At 40.9% G+C, this 24,968-nt stretch overlaps 1 protein-coding gene across 1 annotated transcript; it reads right to left on the bottom strand.

Annotated features, from left to right (window-relative positions):
* Nucleotides 1-953: 953 nt before the first annotated feature.
* apoe.L (apolipoprotein E L homeolog) lies at nucleotides 954-7,649 on the bottom strand. The gene is given in 4 exon segments (NM_001366714.1): nucleotides 954-2,358; nucleotides 6,080-6,230; nucleotides 7,305-7,354; nucleotides 7,618-7,649. Coding segments are annotated over 3 exon segments (828 nt in total). The 5' UTR covers nucleotides 7,348-7,354; nucleotides 7,618-7,649; the 3' UTR covers nucleotides 954-1,724.
* Nucleotides 7,650-24,968: the final 17,319 nt, after the last annotated feature.

Below are 24,968 nucleotides of genomic sequence, written 5' to 3'. Positions count from 1 at the left end.
AATAATCATGGAAGCCCATCTTGGGGCACTTAGGGTGGAGTGAACTCTAATTTAACCAGAAAACTCTAAAGAAATCAGTGAAATGTGCAACAACCTGAAGCAGGGGTCCTCAACCTTTTTTACCCATAAGCCACCTTCAAATGTAAAAAGAGTTGGGGAGCAATGCCAGCATGAAAAAAAGTCCCTGGGGTGCCAAATAATGGGTGTGATTTGCTATTTGGTAGGCCCATGTGGATTGACAGCCTACAAAAGTCTGTGTTTGGCAGTACACCCGGATTTTATCCAACCAAAAATTGCCCCAAGCCTGGAATTCAAAAAGAAGCACCTGATGTGAGGCAACTGAGAGCAACATCCAAGGGGTTGGTGAGCAACATGTCCCTAGAAAGCCATTGGTTGAGAATCACAGGCTTGAATGGACAACCTGCTATGTGGTCTGCATTTTCTGTGCACTCTAGGTTGTATTTGTCCCTCCCTGTGGTAGTCTTCTGTGTGGCCTTCATATCATGTTTTATATGGATACTTTGGTTGTGAATCTTTAAATAGTCTCTATCTAAAGTAATATCTAAGACAGTTGAGTCATTAGGAACATCATCCTGGTAAGAAAAATAAAATTAGCAGGGTGTGTGGCCTAGTGGTAAAACTGGGTTGTGGCTAGCAGGAGAGGGTCAAGAATGGGTTCAATCCAGATATGAAATCTACAGGGACAGCTCCTAAAGTTTCCTCATAGCTTATGAATTGACATAATATTGAAAGCTGTTGCTTTAGATTTGCAGAACTCATAAACAGAGAGACAGCCCTGCAATATGACGCTTTATTAGTGTCAAACGTAACTCTTAGAATTAGTTGTTCTTCCACAGTAATAACGTATTTTATTTTTTTAATTGGATAAGAATTGCTTTGAAATAACATATTTTACAGCAGAGAGGCAATTTATAAAGTAGGCAAGGCAGAAATCTAATGAAGGCACATTATTTTATTTTAGGTTTATAAAGGACAGTGTATTATGAGACTTTTAAAGACACCAACAATGCCCATCATAGTGCTCTGCATCTTCAAGAGCTGGTGAAACAGATATTGAAAATAGCTGCTGTAAAAAGAGAGTTTGCATTAAATTGTGAACAATGAAATTGTTAAAGTGAAATAAAGGTGATATAGATATTTAATATGTTGCGATACAGAATTCTCTTGTTCAAGAGCCCAGTTGTTTGTTACAAGTGATTCCTTGCATGGCCTAGTTTTCTGTTCGCCCTCAAGGCCTGGTTTTCAGATGGAAAAAGACGCTAAAAAAACGAATGTCACAGCTTTTCTGTGAATTACTCCTTGCCTCAGGTATGTAGGTTCTTGTTTAAGCAGGAAGGTCTGCTAGAGATCTGTAGGTACATGGCATGTTTAGTGCAGGAGATAATGCTAGGGGTAGTTAGTGCTATAATTTAAGGCTTGCCCTTAGGTTAAATGTGCTTTTAATACTGAAAGTTCCCTTCGGCTTTGTATGGTTCACCTCTAATTTGTGCTTGTCATTAATGTCAGAGCTTAGATTAATGAGCTTGCGCAGGTGAGTAGTAGAATCACTGTGTGATGTACCTCAGATACACATAGGGAAAGACAAGATTTTTAAACATGTTGGATCCTTAATGTCCTGCTCCACCTCAGGGCACAATCTAATGGTCAGATGTAGCAGCTGCTAGTTGCAAGTGAGAAGCAAGGAGAAAGATTAGCTGTCTCGTTTATTTGTTGGCCTTGGTCTGCAGGCTCTTAGCTAAGGCTTGAAGCTGATTGCGCAAGCTTTCTACGTTGGGGTTGAACCATTTACGAAACTGTTCCCCTAGTTTATCCACACTGCTTTTCACATCAGAGGCTGCCTTCTTCATTTTAGCTTGGGCGTCTTTGGCCACAGAGAGAAACCGGTCTCTGAGTTGCTTCCCTTGCTCATCCATGGCATCCTTCAGGGTCATCAGCCTCTGCTGCCCTTTATCCTTAATGTTGGACACGTACGGCTCAACAGCTTTACGGATATTTTCCACTTTGTCTTCTGTGCTCTTACGGAAATCATCTCCGTATTGGCTGAGCTTCTTTTTTAATTCCTCACTATCTTTACTCAGGCGTTTCTTCAGTTTCTTCATGTACATGGTCACCTTGCCTTGGACATCCTCAATGTTCTGATCGAACATCATGCGCAGGTCTCCTGAGTACTGAATGGCTTTATTCTTTGTATCCTCCATGTCAGACTTGAGTTTGTCAGCCAGGGCAGAGACCTCCTCTGTAAAGCGCTGCTGTGCATCTTGGGCCATGGGGCTCACCTTACTTTTCATGTCTTCTGCATAACTGCTCAGTTCCTCCATTGTGTCTTTGATAAGGCCACTGAAAGTCAAAGGGAAAATGATTGTAAGACTATTTTATTTTTTATATTTATGGTGTTTTTTTATCAGATGCAGCTGTAGAAGGAACTTCATAGGAACAGTCACGGTCTTAGTGTGGTGCCTCAGGCAAGTGATTAAAAGGAACTTACCCAGTAGTATTTATCTACCTTTTGTTCAGACAAGAACAGCAATTATTATCAGAATTATACATTCCTTGAAAGTATTTTGCATTTATATTCATCTGTCTGTTGGATTTAAACCTTGGGCAAAGCATTCCAAGCAGGCTGTGACATTGAAGTCTATTAAGGATGGCTTGGCAAGAAGCAACTATACAGAAAGTCATAGCAGGTAGGATCAACCTGTAGTACCAATCAGTATTGGACTGGGATGCCAGGGGCCCACCAGAAATCCTTAGACCATGGGCCCACTTTCCAAACTATTATTACTTCGCTCCTCACTCAACGTCTTTATTATTCTAGTCTTTTATATTTACTTAGCCTATTCTTCCATTATTAAGCATTTTTTCCCCATAAAGAAATAAGGAATGACAATGAAATTGGCCACATAGTTAGAAGCAAAAGGGCCCACTGACACCTGGGCCCACCGGGATTTTTTCTGGTATCCCGGTGGGCCAGTCCGACACTGGTACCAATACACTGATAGACTGAGAGACAGTTTGCCCATTAAAAGGCACCCAAGCAGGGAGATAAAAAGCTTGGGGACACTGTATTGTGTTTACATTGACATGGGCAGGACGTTTTAGTAATTCTAAGCCCTCAGATTTGGTGTGCATAATAAATTACCGGTAAAACATTGGTCGCTTTTATGTGTGTGTTTGGAACTGCAGGAGCGTGGCAGGTTTAAGGAGCCCTACAAGCTATGCAATTTAATTATGTTTTTGATAAGTCATCTTAACAAAGTAATGTTAACCTACATTACCCCAAATCCTACCCCTATCCCAGCCCCTATGCTGGGATAAGCATCCTGCCCTGCCTGCACCCGAACAATTGTGTTGGCCCGGGTGCAGTTACATGTGGCTGATTTCAATGAAGAAACACTTTGCAGTCATGTTCGCCTGCTCCTGGTCCAACACAATTGTTAAAGGTGCAGGCAGTGCAGGATACTAATGCAAGTGCTGGGTCTGATTCTTGGCCTTTGTATTTCAGCAGGCCAATTTTCAGCCCCGTCTGGCATTAGCGAAAAGCGATTCTGCTGAGGCTTGTAATTTCTAGTTTTTAATTTAACAATATTCTGCACGTGTGAGCCTGCAATAGATGCTATTGTACCCCAACATGAAGTGCATGATCTTGACACAGTGATAATAAGAGATTAATATTTTACCTCTGTGAAGGTGACATGGCCCCTATCTGCCCTGTGATATTGAAACAATGATTGCAGTCCAAGGCTGGTAAAGTCTGAACTGCATTGAACTGTTTTAATCATATTTCTAATGCAGCATGTCTGGAGTATATACATTGAAGGATGGTTGATTAACTAACATGGAACCACATTCTGCCCTGTACAAGGGAATCTTCTAACAGGTTCAAACGTTGCTTTTGGTCTAGTTTTCCAGTTCTTGTCACTTTGCACTTTGCACTTTGCCCCAGCATTGATAAATCCATAGTATTTCTACCTTTTTTTAGTATCATATATCTGTAACTGACACATATACACAGAAAGGTCTTTAACAGGAACTTTGGACTCAAGTCCTTTCCTGGCCAACTGATTACAGCTTCATTCCTAACTGCTTAGTTTAATGTATTTTCTGTCCTTACAAGCACTTGTTTTCTAAATCAAACAGTTTCGAGCAGAGTACTAATTCCACGTCAGTTTGTCTGTAAATGTGTTTAGAAAGATCAGACTGTTCTGAGGAAGGAATTAGAGCTAGTCAACATCATAGGTAACATTAGGTCAGGCCGATATAATGCCCTCCTTCCACAAAGGCTATTAAAGGGCACTAAAAGAAGACAAGCAAACTATTATACAGCAGCACTGCTACTTTTAAGGGGTTTATCCTGTTTGAGGTATTTTTATCTACAATAAAGTATTTAAGGATAATCAATGCTATACATGTAGGTGACCTGTTATCCAGAATTCTTGGGACCTGGGGTTGTCTGATAAGGGATCACTCTTTATTTTGGATCTTTCTATTTTAAGTCTACAAAACAATCATTTAAACCTTAAATCAACCCAATAGAATTGTTTTGGGTCCAATAAGAATTCATTAAATATTTGTTGGGATATACAAACTACTGTTTTGTTATTACAGAGAAAATTTCAAAAAAATTTAATTATTTGATTAAAATGGAGTCTAAGACAGAAGACCTTCCCTTAATTCAGAGCTTTCTGGATAACGGATCCCGTAACTGTATTGTGATCACAGTATTTCAGTTTTGGTGTCAACAATAAGTGGCCATTGACTGAACAGTGGGTATGAACAGGAAGAAGGGCACTGAGATAGGGGGGAAGAGCAGGGACAAGGGGGTAAGGCACATACATTGGGGAAAGAGCAGGGAGGAAGCCATGAGGGTAGAATGTAGATTAGAGAAGAAGCAGTAGAAGAAAGCAAAGGCACAGAGATTAGGAAAGTGCTGGTAGAAAATAAAGGGCACTGAGACTAGAGAAGAAGTAAGCAGGAGCCACAGAGATATATTGTGTTAAGATAAGTTTTCAGGAATATGTGGTTCTGCTGGGTTCATGCCAAACCCCAATAGGATGACATTTAAACATTTACTCCTTAGCACACAACATGATCTAAGCTCAGCTAATACCCTCCTGAAAACTTATGTCAACATACATTATGTCTATCTTTATATAGCTGTCAGATTCAGAATTAAAAACCCGATTCATCAATGTTACCTTTTATTATATATTCATTGACCCAGCCCCTAGAAAAGGCAGAATAAGTCTACGAACAAGCTGTTAGCTTTAAAGGGAGGGGTTGTTTCCCTTTGAGTTAACTTTTAGACTGACGTAGAGAGTGATATTCTGAGATAATTTGCAATTTTTAATTATTTGTGGTTTTTGAGTTATTAAGCTTTTTGTTCAGCAACACTGCAGTTTGCAATTTCAGCAAAATACAGATAACTGTGGTGATAGCTCAATCCAACAGTGATCTGGTTTTGCCAAGTCCAGAGAAGAAGTATCATGTCGAAAATTAGAATTTCACTGGAGAGCTGATTTTGTGAAGTATTAAAGAGGTTTATTCAAGATGCATTTAAGCACTACATGTTTCGGACCTCTAGGGTCCTTCTTCTGGTGCAGTGCTACTACTTCACGAAATCAGCTCTCCAGTGAAATCCTAATTTTCTGCAATTTCAGCAATCAGGTTGCTAGGCTCCAAATTACTCACACTGGTTTAAATAAGAACTGGAATATGAATAGGAAAGGCCTGAATTGAAAGATGAGAAGTAAAAAGTAGCAATAGCAATAAATTTGTAGCTTTACAGAACATTTGTTTTTTAGACGGGGTCAGTGACCCCCGTTTGAAAGCTGGAAAGAGTCAGAAGAAAAAGGCAAATCATAAAAAAACTATGAAGAATAAATAATGAAGATCAATTGAAAAGTTGCTAAGAATTGGCCATTCTATAACATACTAAAAGCTAACTTAAAGATGAACCACCCTTTAACAACTTCCTTGGCTTGTGACAGGCAGAGAGCATATTGGTGAATAATTATTACAGTAACAGCACAGAGGATGATCCATCATTATATATACTCACTCCAACTCTTTACTGATTGGTGAATCCTTCATTTGGGCTCTAGCCTCATCAGCCGCCTCCTCCATTTTGTTGACTGTTAGCCAGAAACTATCCAGGGCGGACTCCCATTTTGTCTTTGGGGCATCTCGGAAGAGAGATCTGGCCTGGGCCCCTGTAAAGAAACAATATTCATGGCAGATCAAAAATGATAACCATGGTGGTGACATGATCCTACTATAGCCCAAATTAGTACGCAAATGTAGATCAAGAAAATATGTTTCTGATGATCATTATTATATTATCTCTCCTTTATTACAATGGCCCCTTCGTGTCCCTTTAAGCTGTTCTAGTTCTTATTTATATATTAAATAACTAAACACTCTGGTCTCTGCCATTATCAACCATTGCCTGTACAGACAACATGTAGTTGCATTCTTCTCTGTTCAGCCCAAAAACCACCAGGTCGTCTATGTACCTTATTTTATCATATCTCCATATATGCATTATCTATTCAAGTCTAAAATGTTCTAGTCATGTTCTAGCAAGTCTACAGGTATATGTTCTAGCATTATCTATACAAGTCTAAAATGTTTTAGTAATGTTCTAGCAAGTCTATATGTGCTAGCATTATCTATACAAGTCTAAAATGTTTTAGTAATGTTCTAGCAAGTCTATATGTTCTAGCATTATCTATACAAGTCTAAAATGTTCTAGTAATGTTTCGCAAGTCTATATGTTCTAGCATTATCTATTCAAGTCTAAAATGTTCTAGTAATGTTCTATCAAGTCTATATGTTCTAGCATTATCTATACAAGTCTAAAACCACATGCATTCTTTCTTAATGATTCTACATATTTCTTCCTCGCTCCTCCTTGCCCTGTACTATCGCCATGCCCCCAAACGCCAGTTGCCTGTGCCATCCTGGACACCAAAATGATTTCTACCAGGGTATCTAGACTGGTTCTTCTTTTTCAACAGCCCACTAGACTGTTTACTTGCACTTCACAATGGGCAAATAAACGTAAAGATACATATCACACACCCCAAACCAAAACCAAAGCTCCATTTAGATTAAGAGGTTAAGACCAGTCATGTGCCTTGTTTAATTACTATTTTATTTTGTAGGAGAAAAGGCGTTAATGTGTTAAGAAAGTAATTGAAATCCAATGTAAATAGCATAGAGACTAATTTTTGGTTCCGGTCTGGACCCATAGTTAAGAATAGATGAGAATAATTGAGCCTTACCTGCCAGGAGCCCGAGTGCGAGCAAGAAGAACGTCACCTTCATTATTCTTCTTTATAGTCATGTAATAAAATAAAAATTGTTAGATCTCTGCAAATAATAACTGCCAATTCCCAATTGTTACTGTCCATAACATGCAAACACCCTTCTAAACATTTGTATTTTTATTCTAAACTTCCATTAGAGAAGATTCTGTTCTATTCTCTATCGTTTTTTTGAGTGATTATCCCCTTGTTTACTTTCTGCTCCTCTCTGCCCTACACTTTCTTTGCCTTTCCTAATTTCACTTTCCCCAGCTGTGCCTCCTTCTCTCACCTTGCCTGTGATAGAGCAATATTAGCTCCTTCCTCCCCTCTCCTTATATAATGTGCAGGAGGGTCATGCTCTTGTACCTTGAGGCAGATGACACATATCAGAGTTGTTGGGCTGGAGGGAGCGAAGTCTGCTGAGCAATCTCCTCGGGATTAACCCTGGCATGGCTGCTATGCAAAGGGTTAGACAATAATAAGAGACATTTAGGGAAGTTGTAGGGAAGTTCAGTTGGCATTTCAACCACTAAATGCATTGCTGCTATATCAGGAATACAGATATTACTTCTTGTTGTAATCATCAGTGTGGAATGAATTTCATATAATTAAAGTGCAAGTATGGGACAGTTATCCAGAATGCTTGGGACATGGGGCATTCCAGATAAGGGATCTTTCTGTAATTTGGATTATTAAACCTTAGGCCTACTAAAACAACATTTAAACCTTAAATGCACCCTATAGGATTATTTTGCCCCTGATAAGGATTTATTAAAACTTAGTTGGAATCTACAGGTATATCTGTCATCTAGAATGATCGTGACCTGTGATTTTCAAGTGATCTTTGTAATTTAAATCTTCATTGCTAGAAAAAAAATCTTTTAAACATTAATTAAACCCAATAGCATTATTTTACCTCCAATAAATAAGGATTAATTATATCTTAGTTGGGATGAAGTACAAGCTACTGTTTTATTATTACAGAAGGTACGGTAATCATTTTGAAAAATTGTAATTATTTGATTAAAATGGGGTCTATGGGAGACGGATTCCCGTAATTTTCAGCTTTCTGGATAACAGGTTTCTGGATAAAGGATCCCATATCTGTAATATATTGCATTACATAAGAGCTCGATTTGGTGCCCCTTAGCACTGCAGCACGTGTGTCTATACCCATGGTTGGGAGTCGTTATATACAATAAGTTAGAAAAATTTTGTTTAGTTTATTTATTCATTCATTTCTTCCACCTTTGCATGGTTTCGTTGCAGCTGTAGATTGCTTTTACACACGCATTCGCAATGATTGGGACTGTCTGCCAATGCAGTAAATACTGCATTGCTGCTTTCCTTCCTACTCATTAGAAGACTAATTACTTTTATAAATGTGTTCAGCAAACAGCCAGAGAACAAGTAGGAATTTAGACCCATATGTGCTTTTGACATATATTATGGCTTAGTGATTAGTATGATAGTTGTTAATAGAAAGCTGGAATTTTTGGGCTAGCACACCCTCAGCAAAGGGTGTTATTTACTTAATAATTAGGGGCAGATTTACATAGGGTCGAATATCGAGGTTTAATTAACCCTCGATATTCGACCATCGAAGTTAAATTCTTCGACTTCGAATATCGAAGTTGAAGGATTTAGCGCAAATAGTTTAATCGAACGATCGAACGAAAAATCGTTCGATCGAGCGATTAAATCCTTGGAATCTTTCGATTCGAAGGATTTTAATCCATCAATCGAAAGATTTTTCTTCGCCCAAATAAAGCTACCAAAGCCTATGAGGACCTTCCCCATAGGTTAACATTGACTTCGGTAGCTTTTAGGTGGCGGACTAGGGGGTTGAAGTTTTTTCTTAAAGAGACAGTACTTCGACTATCGAATGGTCGAACAGTCGAATGGTTTTTAGTTCGAATCGTTCGATTTGAAGTCGAAGTAGCCCATTCAATGATCGAAGTAGCCAAAAAAACAATTCGAAATTCAACGTTTTTTTCCTCTATTCCTTCAGTCGAGCTAAGTAAATGGGCCCCTAAAGGTCTGAATTTATCTCAATATTGGCTGCTACAAACTCCGATTTAAACTGCTTGGGTGATTTTTGCATTTGGGGCTTAGTAAATAACCCCCTAACTGTAACAGCAAGACAGAGCCATAGGGGTACATAGGAGTACATGCAGGCCTGTTTGAACCTTGATCCCTTTTAGATAAAGTTTTGTACTCTATACATTGGACCTGTTATCCAGAATGCTCGGTAAAGGGATTTTCCATATAAAGGACCTTCCTGTAATTTAGATCTTCATACCTTAAGTCTGTTTAAAGTTATTTTAAAAATTAAATAAATCCAATAGGCTGGTTTTGCCTCCAATAGGGTTGAATTATTTCTTAGTTGGGATCAAGTACAAGGTACTGTTTTATTATTACAGAGAAAAAGGAAATCAATTTAAAAAATCTGAATTATTTGATTAAAATGGATTCATTAGGAGACTGACTTCCTGTAATTCAGGGCTTTGTGAATAATGGGTTTCCGAATAACGGATGCCATACCTGTATTATAAATTGACCTCTTTTTAGGCAATTTTACAGTTGATCTTATTTTTTTTTAGAGATATTACATTATTGGTTCTTCTATTCTGACTCTTTCTGAGCTGCAACTAAAATGCTATCTAGCATCATGGGCACTGACTCTGGCAACAACAAAAAACTGAGTGATTGTAAAGTATACAGTATTATTATGTTTATTTTGTATTGCTTATATTTCTACAATTTATCTTCCATCCTCGCTTCCAAAGTGTTACGTTGCTGCTAGGATCAATAAACCCGAGTAACCATATATAAAATAAAAAAATGATTTAAAAAATCACAAAAATAAAAAAAATGAAGACCGACTGCATATTGAGGGGGTGATTTATTAAAGCTATATCTTTTTTTGGTCGGGATTTTTGGGGCAAAAACTCGGAAAATCCGTTATCTCAAACCGGTCGAGGTCCTGTATAAGTCAATGGTAGATATCCCTATCCCAATATGAAGATATTGTGGTTTGTGCTGTGTTTAGCCCAATAATCCCAAAAATTTTGGGTTTTCTTGGCAAAAATCCCAAAAAATCAAGCGATTCGTGAAAGTCCTAAAAAAGCATACTATTTGGGTTTTTGCTCCATTTTTTCGAGTTTTTTCCTGATCTGATAAATTTGAGTTATTTTAATGATAAATGAGGCAAAATTGTGGATGGGAGTTTTCTCAAGCTTTTTTTTATTTAAAATATAAGATAAATCGAGTTTTAGTAAATAACCCCCCGAATGTCACTGTTTACGACATACAAAAAAGTTTTAGTGAACTACCCCTTTAAATCAACATTCCTTTGAGTTATTATGGGAGGCATAGCTAGGTGTGTGTGGGCCCAGACCCCAATCACTAATAACCAATCGGTTGCCCATAGTCGCATAAGCCATAAAGCTAAACAATGGCTGTATCTTCTGGTTGGCACTCCAAGTTGATGGCAGGATTGTCGCGCCTCAAAATTAATAGTTGTGCGTATAAAAATTGTCACTTGAGTCAAAATAATTTTGAAGCTTTGACTTCAATGCGTTTCGCAAATCTTTTGCCGTTTCGAAAAAATTTTTGACACAGATTCACCCATCACTATTCCTATTCATTCCTGTGGGATTTTTAGAAGTGTTTTTTTTTTTTTTTTTCATTTGAACATTTTATTGATTTTCAAAGAAAGATAGGTCAAACAGTCATATTACTGAAAGCACAGTACAAATAAGAATAGCACAACGTCACATTGTCTGTCACAAGTGTACATTGGTATGCATTTAGACATCAAGATGTATATGATTTAGTAATGCGCACAATGGTAGAATAATGTGCAGCAGTTTAGCTCGTATGTCAAACCAGTAGGGGAAGAGGGTGGGTTTAGGAGGAAAAAAGAAATAAGGGTAAGGGTACAAGTTTTAGTTCAGGTTCCATAGTGACTACTAAGACGGAGAAAAATACGTTCTATGTATAGGGCGCCCTAGGGGAGATTACCAGGTCTCAACTGAGTTTTTTCCAAATAATGGGTCCACGGAAGCCACTCCAGCTCTCCTTCGTAGCTTCGCTCCAGTAGGTGGCCTCTGATTGACTCCATTGCTCTGATCCAATTCACTTTTGTGATTAGCATCTGTAGTCCTGGTATGTGTGGTTTTTTCCAGTGTGCTGCTAATAATGATCTCGCTGCCGTGAGAATGTGGGTGGCTAGTTTGCGAGACTGTTTTGAGTGTAAGGCTCTTATTTTCATGCCTAACAAGAATGAGTGAGGAGTTGCTGGTATGGTGCAATGTAGGACCTCGGAGAGCAGGGTTGCTACTGTATTCCAGAATGTTTGGGCTACTGTACAGGTCCACCATGTGTGTAAGAAGGAACCCTTTTCCCCACAGCCTCTAAAGCAGAATGAGAGATTTGGGTCACCACTCAGTTTACTGATACGAGAGGGGGTATAGTACCATCTGAAAATAATTTTGTAAGCCCTTTCACAAGAGACTGCACAAGTAGAAGTCCTTCTAGCAGTATCCCAAATGTTTGCCCAGGTCTTTTCCGAGATATTGATGCCAAGATCCTCCTCCCATCTGGACATGTAAGGCTGTTGTATGGTAGTGGTATTAATCGCCAAATGGGAGTACAGTAGTGAAATTAGATGATTAGGAAGGGATTGTCTGCAACATAAGTTTTCAAAGTATGAAAGGGATCGATTTGTCTGGGTGTTGGATTTAGAAGTGTTTTTATTAACAAGTGAAAGTTAGACTATGAAAATTTTCATTATGACTATGAAGATTTTCATTCACCCAGGTCATGGTATATCTAGTATAGATCTAAAAACAACTGGACTTGCTGAGTAATCAATGAAGACGTTTCACTACTCATCCGAGCAGCTTCTTCAGTTCAACTGACTGGTGTGGGAAGTTCTCGGCATATAAACTCTTCCACTAATCCATTTACAATGGCATATAAACGAAAGTTAGTGTTCACCATTTTATAAATACGCTTCTAAAAATCCTATCAGAAGGAATAGAAAGTGGGTGAATTTTCAGTGGTGAGCTGTAATCTCACATGTTAATAAATCTGCGATTTAACTGCCCGCCATGAACTTCATGCTCAGGCTAAATGGCCATCACATTACTCCAATGTCAACATGACTAGTTTCAAGCATCTAAGGGACCCATTATATTGTATTACCATTCAAAAACATACAGACAGGTTAACTAGCTCCTAGGGAGGAGCGAAATATTTTTCTGCGTTTCGCTGCAAAAGAACGCTTATAGTAAAAAAAAAAAAAAACATGTGGTTCAAAAAAATGTTGTTAAAAAAACTTCCATTGAATTTAATACGCTTGGAAATTTTTTTGCCGGCAATTTGTGAAATAGGTCAGATTCGCCCATCACTATTGGCTCCTAGTAAAATCGACCCTAGTGTGTGTGACCATGATAGGGACCTTAGATTGTAAGCTCTACTGGGGCAGGGACTAACGTGAATAATGATCTCTATAAAGCACTGTGTTGTGTAAATATGTGGCAACGCTATAATAAAAAGAATAGAAAGAAAGAGACACTGTGGGATGATTATACATCCACCATTCCCAGACTCTTTCAAGACCACCCTTCCGAAGCCATGCCAAATTTAGTTGGTGCAAGACATCTGAACTGGAAATGAAGACCTCAATAACAGTGATGTTCATTCGCAATAGGAACATGCAGATATGCATCTTTTAGATTGAGGAATGTAAGACAGTCACCTGTGTGAACTATTAATTTTATTGTAGAAAGATGGGACAAAGATCTCATAAAGCTTTTGTTACAAAAAACAGAGGGTAATAGAATCCTTGACCTCTTTGTTGTGGAGGTACTGGTATTATGGACTCCTTGTCTATCAACTGAGATATATAATCTTGAAACTTTGAATGGTTGGCAACCCCATCAGGCATCTTTGAAGAAATGAAAATGTGTTTTGAAGAAATTCTACACAACAACCTCTGGAAATTACAGAAAGCACCCATTGGTCTTGAATTTTTTTTGCCCAAACCTTCCGGAATTTTAGAAATCTTCCTATTACCGGGAATGGTTGGAATGGCTTAATCACACTGACTTTTGGATTGGCTTTTAGGAGATCTTGGGTTTTTGGTTTTAGAGGAGCCATGATGCTCTGAACTCCCTTCCTGGTCTGTAGGTTTTAGCCTCATCTCTGGAGGAAAATCTATACACATGCTTTCTTTTCTGAAAGTATTTAGTCTGAGGAAGAAAAGTGTTTTTCCCACCCAAAGATTTATATATGATATCGTCCAACTGTTTTCCAAAAAGATGTTTCCCTTCAAAAGGCAGTTTACAAAGGATGTTCTTAGATGCCGTGTCTGTATACCAGGAACAGAGCCATAAGTCTCTACGAGCAACAATAGAGTAGGAAATAGTCCTGGCCATCAATCTGGTCAAATAGATCTCAGCCCCAAGGCAAAACTGTGCTTCAACCTTGACATCATCAATGGCTTCACAGAGGAGGTGCCTAATAATCCTATAATGGGCCAGATTCAGAAAAAACTTATCTCATGGTTTATCACATGAAAACTCATGGCCGAAATTTAGTTCAAGGAGAAAACACTTTTCCCCTAATTTAATTTCAGTTTTTTCCCCATAGATTTCAATAGCATTTTCATATGATAAACCATGAGATATGTTTTTCTGAATTGAATTTCATTTAAAATTGAATCTTGTCCATGAGTTTTCACGTGATAAACCTTTTTTTTTCTCTACATTGAATCTATAGGGACAGGAGAAGACAAGTGGCAAAATTTTAAGGAATAGGCACTGAGTTTCATAGACATAAGTAGGTGAGAGGCTGCATTTGCAGGAGCTGGCATGGAACTGCAGGGCCTGAAGCATGAAAACAATAGAATTTGCAGAAACAGGCATGGAGCTGATGGGGAGTATTAAGTGAGTAGTGGACTTTGCAGGAGCAAGCATAGAGCAGGGACAGTATCATGTCACGCATTTGCAGAAACAATGATAGTGTTGCAGGTTAAGAGCAGGTGAGTGCCTACATTTACAGGAACAGGCATGGAGCTGCAAGGACAGGTGCAAGGAAGTAGTGAAATTTGCCGGAGCAGACATTGAGTTTCACATGCAGTTACAGGTGGGGTGCTGTGATTGTAGTTGCAGGCATGGAGTTGCATGCACAGAAACATGGAAGTAGCTGAATTGTTTCAGGAGCAGGCAAGGAGCTGCAGGGATAGGAGTAAGGTCATTTGCAGGAGCATGGCATGCACAGCAGAGACAGCCCAGTGGAATTTGAAGAAGCAGGCCTGTTGCAGGTGGCAGAGGAGTACCTAAAAAAAAATATAAGCACATAAGTAGCTGAAGCAGGCATGCAGTAGGGACAGGAAAGGTGAGAGAAGCTATATTTGCAGGGGAAGGTGTAGAGCGCAAGGACAGGAACAGAAAAGTAACAGAATTTGAAGCGGCAAGAATTGATCTTCAGGCACAGGAACAGAGAGGTATGGAGCAGGAAAGAAGATGTAGGTATAGATGCCAGCGAGTGGATATATTTGCAGGTAGAGAGAAAGAGGACGCATGGAGTTGCATGGAGATAGTGAGGTGAGTAAGCTAAGCTGTTGCAATAGAAGAAGAAAAAAAGGATAAAGCTGGGAAGGAGCATCTATGGAGCTATAGAGCAGGGAGCAGTAAAGGAGCTGTGCCAGAGGGGACAAGGAACATTTCTCTCTAGCATCAACAGAGGAAGGTGCGGAACTGGCAAAAGAGGCAACTCCAAGGCACCGAGAGAAAGATCCAAAGAGATGAAATCCCTAGAACTGAGTGTTATTTTTAGAGGTGGCATCACATTTTAGTGCTCCAAGGGAAGGGCTATCCTTTGTGCCATGATTCCCCAGAGGTTTCCCCCACAGGGGGTATTTCCTCTCCTGAGTGACTCTTCATGAGTCCAGTGGTTTGTCCTTATTGTGTCCATACTATGGGCCTACCCTATAGCAACCTTTCATTATAATTATGCAAAACATGAAATTATTAATTATAAAATAAAAAAATACTAATTTAATTCCTATTTTTACCTGGTCCCTTCCCTTTGTATCTTTAAAATTAGAGACAATCACACAGGGTCTAATGAGATATAACTGTGGCCCTTTCTGCAACAGGACAGATAAAAAGTGAAACTTCCTAGGATTATTCAGAAATATAAAAAGGAATATTTTTGGGAAATCCCGCAAGGTTCATGAGTGTACCCTAACTGAGCACTAAACAAGAGGAAAGTCAAGAGAAGAAAGAAAGAGGGCGGTGAGAAGCGAAGTGTGAGGGGCAGAGTAAGAAATGAAGCTGTTGTTGGGACCCCCAAATACGCATGTTGAGATCAACTAGTGTCTCACTGCAGTTTTGAGGGGATAATATTGCAGGTGTAGGGCAGCTAGAATGCCCAGTGATTGGTGAACGACCACCAATAATAATCCAGTCCTGGTATTTTAAATTATTTTCTGTGTGTTAGTATTCGGTGTATAATGAAATAGGGGATAAAGGTCAGAGCTGGGTTATTAATGACATGTCATTAGGAGATTGCATATCTTAATTATATTGAATTAACCTTTATTTTGGGGAAGGGAATTGGGGTACTGGTCTTTTAAAGGCCTTAGAATAGGTAACATGGAAATTTGATCTTTATATTAAAGAAAATCTTTGCTGTGACTTGGGAATTTCAAGGCTCCCTATGGAGTTATCTTTGTGCATGTAATGAGTACACGGATTCTAGTGGCCATTGCTCCACATACAAAACAGGCAAACTGCAAGCATCAGTAAGTGTGGACTGTGTCATTAATAGAGGGTTACTGAGGTCAGGCTGAGCTCCAGTCTCACAGGCAATCTGTGGATTCTGGCAAATGCAATATGGTTTACTGTAAGATGCCATAGAGTCTAGACAGTCACTATTAGGTGAGGACTGTTTGGGCCTCTGTGTACTAGAAATGCTATGACCTATTTTGATGGCTAATACCTATTTTGAGGCCTGTCCAGTACCCAGGGCAGCACCAAACCAAAATAAATACCGGTACTTGATCATAATCTATAATCAGACTGAAGGTCTGGGGCCCACTAGAATTTCCATCTGGGGCCCCCACACCACTTTCCCGGGCCCCAACTGCATCTCCCTTGAACTGGCCCATCTGCAAGGCCCCCTGTTACAGCCGCATTCCCCCCTCAATCAGCCCCCAGCCCCAGCTGCATTCTCCCTTGCAAGGCCCCCCACCCCAGCCACATCCCCCTGCAAAGCACCCCACCCTAGCAGCATTCTTCCTGTACACCCCCACCCATGCGCACCTTGTTCTTTCTTATTACGGCACAATCAGATCAGGGGGAAGTCAGTGAGCAGCGTATAGGATTACCGCCGGGTTGCAGGTTTGGGTCCGCAGGGCCCCCAAGGGCCGCGGCCCACTGGGTTTTTTCCCAGTGTCCCATCTGCCCAGTCAGACCCTGCCATAACCATATAGATCCTCTATGTTCCTATTAGATATGTATATGTAATGTATGTTACACATACCACCTTGGTGATCATGACTTGAGATTAGTTGCCACCTGGCAACCCTACTTGAGATGACCCCTGTCTGTCTTTATTCAAAGATCATCATCATTTCTGAGATACAATTGCTGTCAGCCCTACATATAAACAGCAACCGTGTAAAGGGCAACTAAAACCTGTGATAAACAAAGACCATGTTAAATTCCATGGCACATGACTGCTTTGGCGCTTCTTGTGATCCCCACACATAAATGGTATATAATAGACAAAGAGAGATAAGGGTAATATCTGCCTTCTAATATCTTATCTCCTATAGCAGAAGGGCAAATATTTGAGGTTCATCTCCATCCAGGACTGCTCACAACTCACAGTTGCACAATGCTAATAAATATCTTTACAATTCCCCAATACAAACCCAGTTGGGAACCACAGATAACCCCACAGTAGTAAAGTTTGCACCAGAAGCAATTAAATTATACCCCTAATCTGTATATTAGAATATGATAAGCAAAAATTATAATTAATGAAAAAAATGGTTCTGTGCATCCCTTTAATTTGCACTTTCCATGGAGAGAGTTGAGTATTCATGGCATAATATACACTGGGCGGCTGATACATCTGCAGAATTAGTGGGTGTTTTATTCTCAATTCTAATTCAGGGAAATGCAGCTCCATTGGAAGTGGAAGAAGATGATTCATTTCCACCACTAAACCCTTTGAATATATGTAACATGTTTTCCTAAGTGGCTGGAATTTGCCCTTGAGGTACAATAAATCAGTGTAATATTCCAACGTGGCAAGACTTGGCCGTGTGTTCTATGTTTATCTCTAACCACAGATTAAGCATCACCTTTACCCCCTCAGTGCAATCATTTTACTGTAAAGCGGCAGCTTCAACGCCTTGTAGCCTCCCACCTCTCACCTATGGACAATATTGTATCTCGTTTACTCACTGGCAGGGCTGTCATTAGTAGTGTCAGGACCTACAGCCAAACACACATTGAGGGTCCCCATTCATTATATTAAATATGATTGCCCCTTAGCTACTGCTCAACTACTATTTCCTACAAACTGCTTCTGCTCAGTGCTAGGAGCTGGACATCAACAGATGAATGGCTGCAATATATCTAATAATAAGAACACTAATATCTGTTATTATTCGCATCCAATCAGACTCCATTCCCAAAAGATTATAGGGATCATTTACTTACAGCGTATGTTATTGCTCACAGCTACTATAGGCACCATCTCTACTTACTATACCTGCTATCCCATAGCCACAGTCCCTTCCCAGAGACTATTATCCCACTGTTACTATAGGCACCATCTCTCCCTACTATACCTGCTATCCCACAGTCACACTCCCTTCCCAGAGACTATTATCCACTGTTACTATAGACACCATCTCTCCCTACTATACCTGCTATCCCACAGTCACACTCCCTTCCCAGAGACTATTATCCACTGTTACTATAGACACCATCTCTCCCTACTATACCTGCTATCCCACAGTCACACTCCCTTCCCAGAGACTATTATCCCACTGTTACTATAGGCACCATCTCTCCCTACTATACCTGCTATCCCACAGTCACACTCCCTTCCCAGAGACTATTATCCACTGTTACTATAGGCACCATCTCTCCCTACTATACCTGCTATCCCACAGTCACACTCCCTTCCCAGAGACTATTATCCCACTGTTACAATAGGCACCATCTCTCCCTACTATACCTGCTATCCCACAGCCACACTCCCTTCCCAGAGACTATTATCCCACTGTTACTATAGGCACCATCTCTCCCTACTATACCTGCTATCCCACAGTCACACTCCCTTCCCAGAGACTATTATCCACTGTTACTATAGACACCATCTCTCCCTACTATACCTGCTATCCCACAGTCACACTCCCTTCCCAGAGACTATTATCCACTGTTACTATAGGCACCATCTCTCCCTACTATACCTGCTATCCCACAGTCACACTCCCTTCCCAGAGACTATTATCCCACTGTTACTATAGACACCATCTCTCCCTACTATACCTGCTATCCCACAGCCACATTCCCTTCCCAGAGACTATTATCCCACTGTTACTATAGGCACCATCTCTCCCTACTATACCTGCTATCCTACAGCCACACTCCCTTCCCAGAGATTTTTATCCACTGTTACTATAGACACCATCTCTCCCTACTATACCTGCTATCCCACAGTCACACTCCCTTCCCAGAGACTATTATCCACTGTTACTATAGGCACCATCTCTCCCTACTATACCTGCTATCCCACAGTCACACTCCCTTCCCAGAGACTATTATCCCACTGTTACTATAGGCACCATCTCTCCCTACTATACCTGCTATCCCACAGTCACACTCCCTTCCCAGAGACTATTATCCACTGTTACTATAGGCACCATCTCTCCCTACTATACCTGCTATCCCACAGTCACAGTCCCTTCCCGTGGTGCCATGGAGCTTGTACAAAATACAAATCTGTAGTCTATTTATTGTGCCTATAAGTTACTTTTGTAATTAAGGCATTCAGATTTGTATTTTTTGCATCACTTTAGTAAATCTTGACTTAATTTCTCTGAACATGTTGACCGCACTGAAAGTTCTGCTGGCTGTACAGTAAATATTCCAAGTGTAACATGAGATATAAATCAGTTATTCCTCCAGCTCTGGGCCTCCTCACAGCTCAAGACCCTTTAAAATTAGAAGAGGAGACATTATCAATATTTACAGGTGAAAGAGTACTTGAGAGGCCATATTGTTTGGGTGCCCAGAGCATTCATCCTTTTCCAGTGCCCTTGTTGTTCTTACTGGTCATGGAGTAGAAGTTGTGTTATCCACACATTTACAAGCCCTTCACCTTGTGCTGGTATGAAGGGGGTCAACCATTTTTTTTGCAGGGGTCTCAAGTGAAGTTGCTCCATTGCTGCTGGTTTATCTTGAGGAAGGTGAAATAACCCTTTCTAATGTTTGCTCTGGTTCAGTAACCCAAGGTAACCAGTCAGCCGAGCGGTTACTTTCGGTTACTGGACTCGGGCAAACTTTGCCAGTGATACTAAATAATAATGTCCCTAATATTGTGCCAAAGGACTCACATGACTGAGGAAGTGAAAGAGAAACAGGAGTGGCTGACAGTCAGACTCAGCATGTCAGCAAGTTCCCTTTCTCAATTGCCATGTTCTGCCCATGAAAGGTACAATAGGGTGACGCTGCAGAGCAAAGAGGGTCAGGCTGCAGTTCAACAGGATAATAGGGGTGCAGGTACTTTATCTGTGATTTGTAACTCATTATATTCCAATCCCACTTTCAATTTAGAATGATAATTGGAATAAAATCCAAGAGTTATTCATGAATATATGTGGAGTGTTGAGCTCTTATTCAATAGAAGCAATGCTTCCCCTATGCTGTGCTGTACAGATGGAACCTAAAATAAATGCAGTGAGCACGGAAACAGCTAAAAAGCATCTGTATAAGCCTTAGGGTAATGCCCCAGTGCCACCTGCCTGTATATGCACCACCAGACAGCTGGCATAATAATATCTAGTGTGTTTTTTGTGGAATTCAGCAAACTGTTGCTACACAGTAATTGTTGCTTTTATTTATTTTGCCTTTGTCCTACTGGGTAAACCAAACCCAAACGCTTTTCACGTGACTTTTTCTGCTCTTTTGTGACCCCTACTGGCATCATATATTACTGTTTTTGCCAGACTTTATTTGAACTGAGATAAAAAAAAGTTAAATAAGGCCATGGTCATGCAGGATGACTAAGGTGCCTCTTTAGAGCTGACGGTGGGATAATCCAGGTAACTGATGGCTGGTTACACTGTGTTATTACTGCTGATCACTTGCATTTCTATCTGATGCTGCACAGCCTAACAATTTAGGCTCAACCGAAGCTCAACATTTGGCCAGGGTCCAATTTAGTTAATAACAAGGTTACAGACAAATGAAACAGTGCAGAATCAGTAATTCAGCCATAGTACTAAGAATATATAAAATACCATGATGTTCATCCCAAATCTGGCCCATTTAAGATGGGTGCCCAAGAGAATCTAGCAGAGTAAATAGACATAACATCCAATTCTGGGCCCAACTGGTTTTTAGACCGGGCCCCCTTACCATGGGTTTTTTAGGTCCACAGTTTTGGACCAATTCCAGAGCTGTCAACGTTCCAAAAGTTTTCACCAGGTGGACTATCGACGCAGATCAGAAGAGACGTCACTCTCATGCACCTCCTCTGAAGCCACAGATTCCATGCATGCTGCTTTGCTGACAGCGCTTAAGTGTTCTGCGCATGTGCACATTAGTGATGGGCGAATCTGTCTTGTTGTGCTTTGCCAAAAAAATTTGCACAACAATTTTACAACGATGTCACGATCGGCTCCCTAAATCCAGAACAGGTGCTAGGCTCCCTGGTCACGGCTCTGCTTCCGCCTGTATCGGCAGCCTTTGGCCTTGGAAGGAGAATTACAAAGAGAAAAAGAGCTGACCCACAAAACTGCACCCTCCCATCCATAACCACCAAGACTTAAGTGAAGCAAACATTAAAGTAAAACTTAACTTTTACTAAAACCTTAAAATCAAGGTCTAGACAGCAACATTAAAAATAAAGGTTAGGTATAGGAGACTGATTGACTCGGCAACACCGCGTTCGAGGGGAAATGTGCAAAAAAAGCACTTAGGTCAAAAACAAGTTGTGGTTAGGACACAACAAGTAATTACTTAGCTAACTAGCCAAGCAATATCTGTCTGATATAGTTAAGGCTGACCCCCACCAAACCACCCCTTCACCCACTTGGGGATCCCTCCCTTCTTGGTATGGGGTTTAGAGGAGTAAGAACCAGGGTAACGGAAGCCCTGGAGCCTTGGAGCGCTTGGTTGCGTTTATAGCACAAATGTACCAAGGTACAGGTTTCAGCCAGTATCAGACCCACGGATCAATGGTTTGTCCAACCCCTCCCGATCCGATCACCCAATTCTATGTCCCTATCAGACGCCTGCCTAACCAGAAGCTAAAATGCGCCTGAGGCTTGGCTAGTTAGCTAAGTAATTACTTGTTGTGTCCTAACCACAACTTGTTTTTGACCTAAGTGCTTTTTTTGCACATTTCCCCTCGAACCCGGTGTTGCCGAGTCAATCAGTCTCCTATACCTAACCTTTATTTTTAATGTTGCTGTCTAGACCTTGATTTTAAGGTTTTATTAGAAGTTAAGTTTTACTTTAATGTTTGCTTCACTTAAGTCTTGGTGGTTATGGATGGGAGGGTGCAGTTTTGTGGGTCAGCTCTTTTTCTCTTTGTAATTATTATCACTATTTGACCCTGCACACCATCCTCTGTGCTGGATGGGCGGTGCTTTTTTTTTTTTTTTTATTGTTGTGTTTTTACAGGTAATTGATTCCAGCACATACTATTGAAGAAAAGCTAAATAGCTTTTTTGCCAAGTGGCTACAGTTAAAATGGATACAAGTATGCTTTAGGGCTAGTCCACACGGGGAGATAGCCCTGCGTTTGCGGTCGCGGCGACAAAGCGCCGCGCCAGTCGCCGCGACCGGGCGCAGGCGACAGTTTTGTATGGGCGCCTATGTAAAAACGCCTGTGCTAACCACACGAGGCGATGCGCTTTTCAACAGTCGCCTGAAAAAGCCTGGCGAGGCATTTTCAGGCGACTGTTGAAAAGCGCATCGCCTCGTGTGGTTAGCACAGGCGTTTTTACATAGGCGCCCATACAAAACTGTCGCCTGCGCCGGTCGCAGCGACTGGCGCGGCGCTTTGTCGCCGCGACCGCAAACGCAAGGCTATCTCCCCGTGTGGAATAGCCCTTATACTACATGCAAATTGCTGTTACTTTGTTGCTACTATGTCAATAGATGGCGCTGTTTTTACTTGTTTAAAAGGAAATCTTTGTGACCAGGTGTGTTAGCTTGATAAAGAGCCAGAGATGGCTTGAAACGTTGCTACTGTTGGTCTGTGCCATGTTTAAATAAAGGCCTTTTTATCATATCAAGAAGGTGCTGTTCTCATCTATACTGGATGGGCGGTGCTCCCCAAACTTTTACTTTCTAATATGGTCTTGGAAGGAGCCCTCAGTTACTCAGATGCCGCCAGGTCTTAATAAGAGAGGAGCCAAGCAAGAGTTCTGGACAGGCAAAGGGGCACGGTCATTACCGAGGTTTTGGATGGAAGGCACCAGTTCAGGGAATAGACGAAAAGCGTAGTCAGGCAGGCCGAGGTCGGTACAGGCATCGTTCAACTGATAGTCAGGCAGGCAAGGGTCAGATTTGGCAGAGTTTAGAATAGTCAGGCAGGCAAGGGTCAAAACAGGAATCAAACAGGACAAAAATCACACCCAGGAACTAAGAAGTTAGACCTAACAACAGGCATCGAAGCCCCTTTAAATATGTTTGAATTTTGCGCCATAGCGTGATGAACGTCACTTGCCGCCACCACAAACCCGGAAGTGAGCAGCCGCAAGTGTCATAGAGGATTCCGGCGCCCAACGAAGAGGACTAGGGCTGCGGGTGTCCCCGCCAGGCCCTAGTCCCCGCTAAACCACCATGGTATGTTACTCATGATCGACAGTTTTTTTAAGCACCACTCTTTTGTCCAAATCCATTAAAGTCTCTGGGCGTCTAAATTTGATACGTGACAATTTTTTTGCCCGTGACAATTTTGACCTGCAACTATTTTTTTCATGCCAAATTTTTCACGGCAGGAAAAATGTTTTCTCACCATTTCACAAAACCATTCTTGGGCTGCAAATGTGGAAATTCTCTGCGAATCCATGCCTGGCGCATAAATTCGGCCATCACTAGTGCACATCGCATTTTTGCCTGCAAATTGTAGGAAATTGACAAAATCTGGGGAATGCTTTTGGAGTGACAAGAAATCAGGGGGGTGGATCCCAAAATCTGGTAACTTCTGAAAAAATATGGGGGTGGTTACCAGCTCTGCTAGTTCTGTAGGAAGTATATGTAGAAGGACATTGGGTAGCACCATCTTAATATTGGTTACACATTTTTAGTTTTCCCAGCAAATTGAAAGTGCCATCATCAGTGACATCAGAGAGCAATCTAATTTGCATGGGAGGCTGCTCAGAATGGATGCTGGGAGGAAGTGCATTTTTTTAGAAGAGGTGTACCATAGAGGAGTCTGGAGTCTAGTCCAGAGCAGGTGTACATGGCCTCACATTTGTCTTGTTGGAAGAGAAAGGCTCAGAGTGGAGGACTAGAACTCTTGCCCCGACCAAGAGGGATGAATGAGCAGCCAGCAGAGCAGAGGGCTCAGGAGGTGACTGAAGTTGCTGTAGGGAGAGACAGGCCTGCAGAGCTAACTATGAGCTCCAGTCTAATAAATGCTGAGACTGCCCCAGTGACAGGCCCTTTAGAGCAGCTCCCTTTAACTCACTTAAACAATACCAAATGTATTATTTCTGTGTTTTTTTCATAGGCAGCTCTGCAAACATGGATCTCCCTTCAGCGGCTTCAGTCACCTCCTGACAGTTGATTAATCCCTGTTGGTCAGGTAAGAAGCTCTTGTGCTCTCCTCTCAGCCTTCTCTTTGGTGGCATGTGCAATCTGCATTCCCACATTCAAGTACAGACATCTCTGTGATTATCTTACTCAATTAGACTCCATGGGAAGCAGAGAAAATCAGGGTCAGTGGCTCCTACTAGTGGTCACATCAGGTAATAAGCAGGGAAAAAAAAACCAAAGCTGCCAAGTGCAACTTAAAATAGTTGAGTCTGCTGGATACAAAGCCTTACTAACGGCAGTTAACCTGCAAGCAAATGTTTCCATCTTCTCCCAGTACTGCTTTAAGTTTCTCTTGTTTGTACAAAGTGCAATGAGTTGAGTGCCACATAGGAATCCAGTCTATGCTGCAGGGCTCTATTAGAAATCATCTATATGTGCACACTAGGGTTCCACATTGTAATACTGTAGCTTATAAAGCAGCTTTATTAATAACCACCACTCATAACTAACCTTAGATGAATCTGAAGTGCAGTGCTAAGGAAGGGATCATGATACAGAGCCGGTATCTGGGGGTCTTCATGTGTCGTATGCGTAATGATACTCCAATTGC

Source organism: Xenopus laevis, chromosome 7L (genome assembly GCF_017654675.1).
Source record: "Xenopus laevis strain J_2021 chromosome 7L, Xenopus_laevis_v10.1, whole genome shotgun sequence".
In the NCBI taxonomy this organism is placed as follows: Eukaryota; Metazoa; Chordata; class Amphibia; order Anura; family Pipidae; genus Xenopus; species Xenopus laevis.
The sequence above is the reverse complement of the archived record's forward strand: the minus strand, read 5'-3'. Positions and strand labels throughout refer to the sequence as shown.